The sequence below is a fragment of the Orycteropus afer genome, unplaced genomic scaffold (assembly GCF_000298275.1).
Source record: "Orycteropus afer afer isolate SDZICR_OR568_19922 unplaced genomic scaffold, OryAfe1.0 scaffold00674, whole genome shotgun sequence".
NCBI classification, from domain to species: Eukaryota; Metazoa; Chordata; class Mammalia; order Tubulidentata; family Orycteropodidae; genus Orycteropus; species Orycteropus afer.
Window position 1 is genome coordinate 728,497 of NW_006922261.1, and position 4,405 is coordinate 732,901.

At 37.3% G+C, this 4,405-nt stretch overlaps 1 protein-coding gene across 1 annotated transcript in view; it reads left to right on the forward strand.

The window, feature by feature from the left end:
• FAM199X (family with sequence similarity 199, X-linked) overlaps positions 1–4,405 on the forward strand; it is a 33,210-nt gene that overhangs the window by 24,192 nt on the left and 4,613 nt on the right. The window contains exons 3-4 of the mRNA XM_007956869.1: positions 2,737–2,886; positions 3,137–3,298. Of these exons, the coding sequence (XP_007955060.1) occupies positions 2,737–2,886; positions 3,137–3,298 (312 nt within the window). The remainder of the gene's footprint in view (positions 1–2,736; positions 2,887–3,136; positions 3,299–4,405) is intronic.

Below are 4,405 nucleotides of genomic sequence, written 5' to 3' on the forward strand. Positions count from 1 at the left end.
GATTTCTTGCACCATCCCCCACTGAGTGGTAGTCAGGTACCATCTAGTTCCTCTGGTCTCATGGTCATGTAGGCAGGTGGTGGGTTCAAACCACTGACCTTTTGGTTAACAGCCAACCTTTTTTAACTACTGCACCACCAGGGCTTCTGTGTTAGGGATACGAAGCCCAAACCAAACTCACTGCCATTGAGTCAATCCTAACTCATAGTGACCCCCTTTAGGTTGCTGAATCTTTATGGAAGTAGATTGCCCCATCTTCCTTCCACAGAGAGGCTGGTGGGTTTGAACTGTCATCCTTCTGGTTAACAGTCAAATGCCTTAGGTACTGTGCCACCAGATAAGGGTGACCAATTCAAGGCAGTGTCCATAGGATTTTAAAGGAAGTCATACAAATTGTTGAAAGTCTCTTACGTACTTGTATTTATCAATGACTGTCAAAGTGAAAATGTGACTTTTAAGAGTAGTGGATACTTATAGAAGGAGCTCAGGTGGTGTAGTGGGTAAGACATTCAGCTGCTATCCAGAAAGTGTGTGATTCAAACCTACTTGCTGCTCTGTGGGTAGAAGATGAGACAGTCTACTTACATAAAAATGTATAGCCTTGGAAACCCAGTGGGGGTCGCCATGACTCAGAATTAACTTGATGGCAGTGAGTTTTTTTGGGGGTGATTTAGATACTTATATGGGTGTAGAAAGAACACTTTCTTCCTAACTTAGTTTCACTCTAAATATCATGGTTTATCTTGCATAGTGATGAACCCCATTGTGACTTCACTCATCACTTCTATTCGATTGGCTCCCTAGTTTGCCTGTCTGCAGTCTCTTATAGTTCTCTCCTGTTTTAGTCCTGCAGCCTCAGCCAGTTGCTCGATACTTCTGTTGAGAACCCACTGTCTCAAACTAGCCTTTGTTATGTGCTGTGTTTTATAATAGTATATTTGTGTTATCATAGTGACTTCCCAAGTAGAGCATAAAGTTCTGTGTAAGGGTCAGGACTTAACACTCCTTTATATCCCCTTTATCCATTATAATGCTGTGTGTACAATAGGAGTCCAAATACATGTAATTGCAATAGTCTTCATGCTTAAGATAGCTCTTCTGTTTTGGCAACTTCAAAAACTTACTTCAGGTTTCCCCTGCTATCCATAAGTAGAGCATTCCTCTGAAATGTTTTGTAAGCAAAGTGGAGTAAAGCGAAGAAGCAATTACCATTATTTATATGGGACAAATTTTTGAGTGTTTCTAGGCCCCAAAAATAACCTACCAAAACCATACCAAGTAACACATGAAACTTTAAATAACACTAACATATGGTAAAATCAGGAAAGACATAATAAATCCACGGCCTATATAATGTAGAAATAACATGTGAACAATGTAGTTCCTGGAAAAGGAGCTTGGTGGTGCCACTTGCTGCTTGGGTACGGGCTGCCTCTTTTATTATGGCTCTCTGCAAGACAAGCTGGATGCTAGTTTCACCTTGCTCTGGATTTATTTTGGTTAGCGAAAACAGGTATTAATGTAGGTCTTCCATAAAAGCAAAGTGGCATAAAGCAGACTTTCAGAAAGTGGGGAGGATACTTAAACATCCAGAGTTCTGATATTATTACCAAATTGGTAAAACAAAAAACAACAAAAAAGGCACTGTTTTGTACTTTGTAAAGATGAAACCAGTATCTTTGAAAATTGCTATAATCCTTGTAGAAGAAAATATTTCATCTGTTTGTTGAAAGACAGACATTTGATGAAAATTAAATCCATTCTAATTGGTAATGTTTACTGTTTTTTAATAGACAATATAAAATTAGCACATTGTTAAAAATTAATCTAAACAGAGTTGATTTTCTATTAGGCTTTCTTATCTTTCTCCTTTGTTTACACTTTCTCTCATCATGTTTTTCATTTATAATGCTTTTGATCTGTAAAGTGTCTTGCTGAACACTAACAGCATATTTAAACTGTTTTTTTTTAAAGTAATACTTTATTGTGTTTTCAGTGAAGTTTTACACAGCAATTTATGTTCAAGATTCTACAGTTTCTACAAAAATTGTTCAGTGACTGGTTACATTTTTTCATGATGCGTAAAATGCTCATTATTTCTGTTCTGATTGCTCCACTTCCAGTAATCTAGTTTCTTTGCCCCCTTGCCATCTTATTTTTGCTTTAGAGTGATGTTGACCATTTGGTCTCATATAGATGATTTTGAAAGGAGCATAGTACATACAGGTGATATTCTTTGTTTTGTGAGCCATTCTGTTATTTTGCTAAAAGGTGACTCTTTAAACTATTTTAATGTCTTGAGTTTGTTGATACAAACTTGAAGATGGAAGACCATGTTAGCTTTATATTGGTGGTATGTAGCACAGTTATCTGGCAAAAAGCCACTTAGTACAGCTCTCTCAGATCTTCTGTGATACAGATCAGTGCTCCTAATTTACATTAAAAATTAAAAACCTTGATGATTGAATCTTAAATTAGCATATTAACAGGTCTTGGTTATGATTTTACACTTTTGGAAAATATCTTTAACTGAATGAGTGAATGTATACAAAGAGTATATTGATATTGCTGCTTTGTCTAGAATAGACATGGACAAGAATTAATGTCCTCTTATTCTGTATTTGCCATTTGTCTTATGTTAAAGTAACTTTTAATCAATGTGAAATATGCTGTGGTATTTAAAATGTAATTTTTAAAAATTGTGCTTTCCCTACCCACCACCTTGTTTTTACAAAGTTACCAGGCAGTGACATTGCCAGTGGGAGTGATGTACTTTCTGATGTCATACCCAGTATTCCAAGTTCTCCTTGCCTGCTTCCAAAAAAGAAAAACAAGCACCGGAATTTAGATGAACTTCCTTGGAGTGCAATGACAAATGATGAGCAGGTAGAGATCTCGTCATTCTTAATTAAAAGCATATTTGTGGAAAATACATGAAACTCACTTTATTGCTCATTTAAAGCTACAGGGTAAATGTTGAATTGCTTATTAGTAAATCTGATTTTGAGCTTTAACTAAATGTTTTGCAGGGAACAAATATAATACTAGGTGCTTCTGATATGTGACACATTATAAATGACTAACGGATCAGAGGTTTTAGCATTGATCTTGTTTGTTGTAATTTTTCATCATATAGGTGGAGTATATTGAGTATCTGAGTCGTAAAGTCAGTACTGAGATGGGTCTCCGGGAGCAACTTGATATTATTAAAATCATTGATCCTTCTGCTCAAATCTCCCCTACAGACAGTGAGTTTATTATTGAACTTAACTGTCTCACAGATGAAAAACTGAAGCAGGTATGTAAAAATAACAATAACATCAGATTGTACAGCTGTTGAAAATACACCTGTCTTGTAAAATGTAGACTTGAATAGTAATATATAAATATTTAGATAATTAACATCAAAATCACCATTGTGAAATGTATTGTTAGAAAAATTGATGGGGTACTATTATAGAACACATTGTGATTTAGAAGGTTCTGTGTACATGGCACCTAGCAGTACTTTTCTGAGATCAAGGTGGATCTAGAGCCTGCTCTTCAACTATGTAGTTATTAAGACTGTTTCATTACTTAAGGGGGTGGGGTGGTCAGGCTAGAGTATAGATTTATTCTTGCTTTTTATTTTTTATTGTGATTTGGGTGAAAAGTTACAGAGCAAATTCATTTTCCATACAGCATTTCATGCATATTTTGTTTCATGATGTTGACTGCAATTCGCCAAAATGTAACAGCTGTCTTCCCACTTCCTCCCTGTAGTTACTTCTTCCCTGTGTCCTTCCCTCCCTCGCACTCCCATCCCCTGAGCTATCTTCCTGTGCAAACACTGCCCATCTGTTCTCCCGCATCGCTCCAGGGAGTGTATCTTCCTGATGTAAATGTTCATCCCATGTGCCTGTCGGTTGTTTGGCTGGAAGCCACAGGAGTGAGTTTAGTTCCAGACCTGAAGGGAAACTAAAGTTTATAGTCCCAGGGGTCTCACACCAGGTTGCATTAGACCTGCAAACCTGGTCCTTTTTTTAAAAAATAATGATTTTGAATTTTAAGTTTTGTTCCACACTGTTCTCCCACTCTATCCAGGATCTCTTGCACTGATCCCCCTCCAAGTGGTTGACAGTGGTAGCCAGGCACCATCTAGTTCTTCTGGTCTCATGGTCATATAGGCTGAGGATCACATGGTTTACTAATCCCATGGACTAATTGTTTCTGTGTGTCTTTGGTTTTCTTCATTCTTCTTTGCTCTGGACAATGGGAGACCATCGTTGCATCTTGATGGCTGCTTGCAAGCTTTTAAGACCAGTCGCTACTCAGCAAATTAGGATGTAGAACAGTGTTTTTGTGTAGTATATCATGCCATTTGAGCTTGATGTCCCCAGCAACCACAGTCCCAAGCCCATAGATC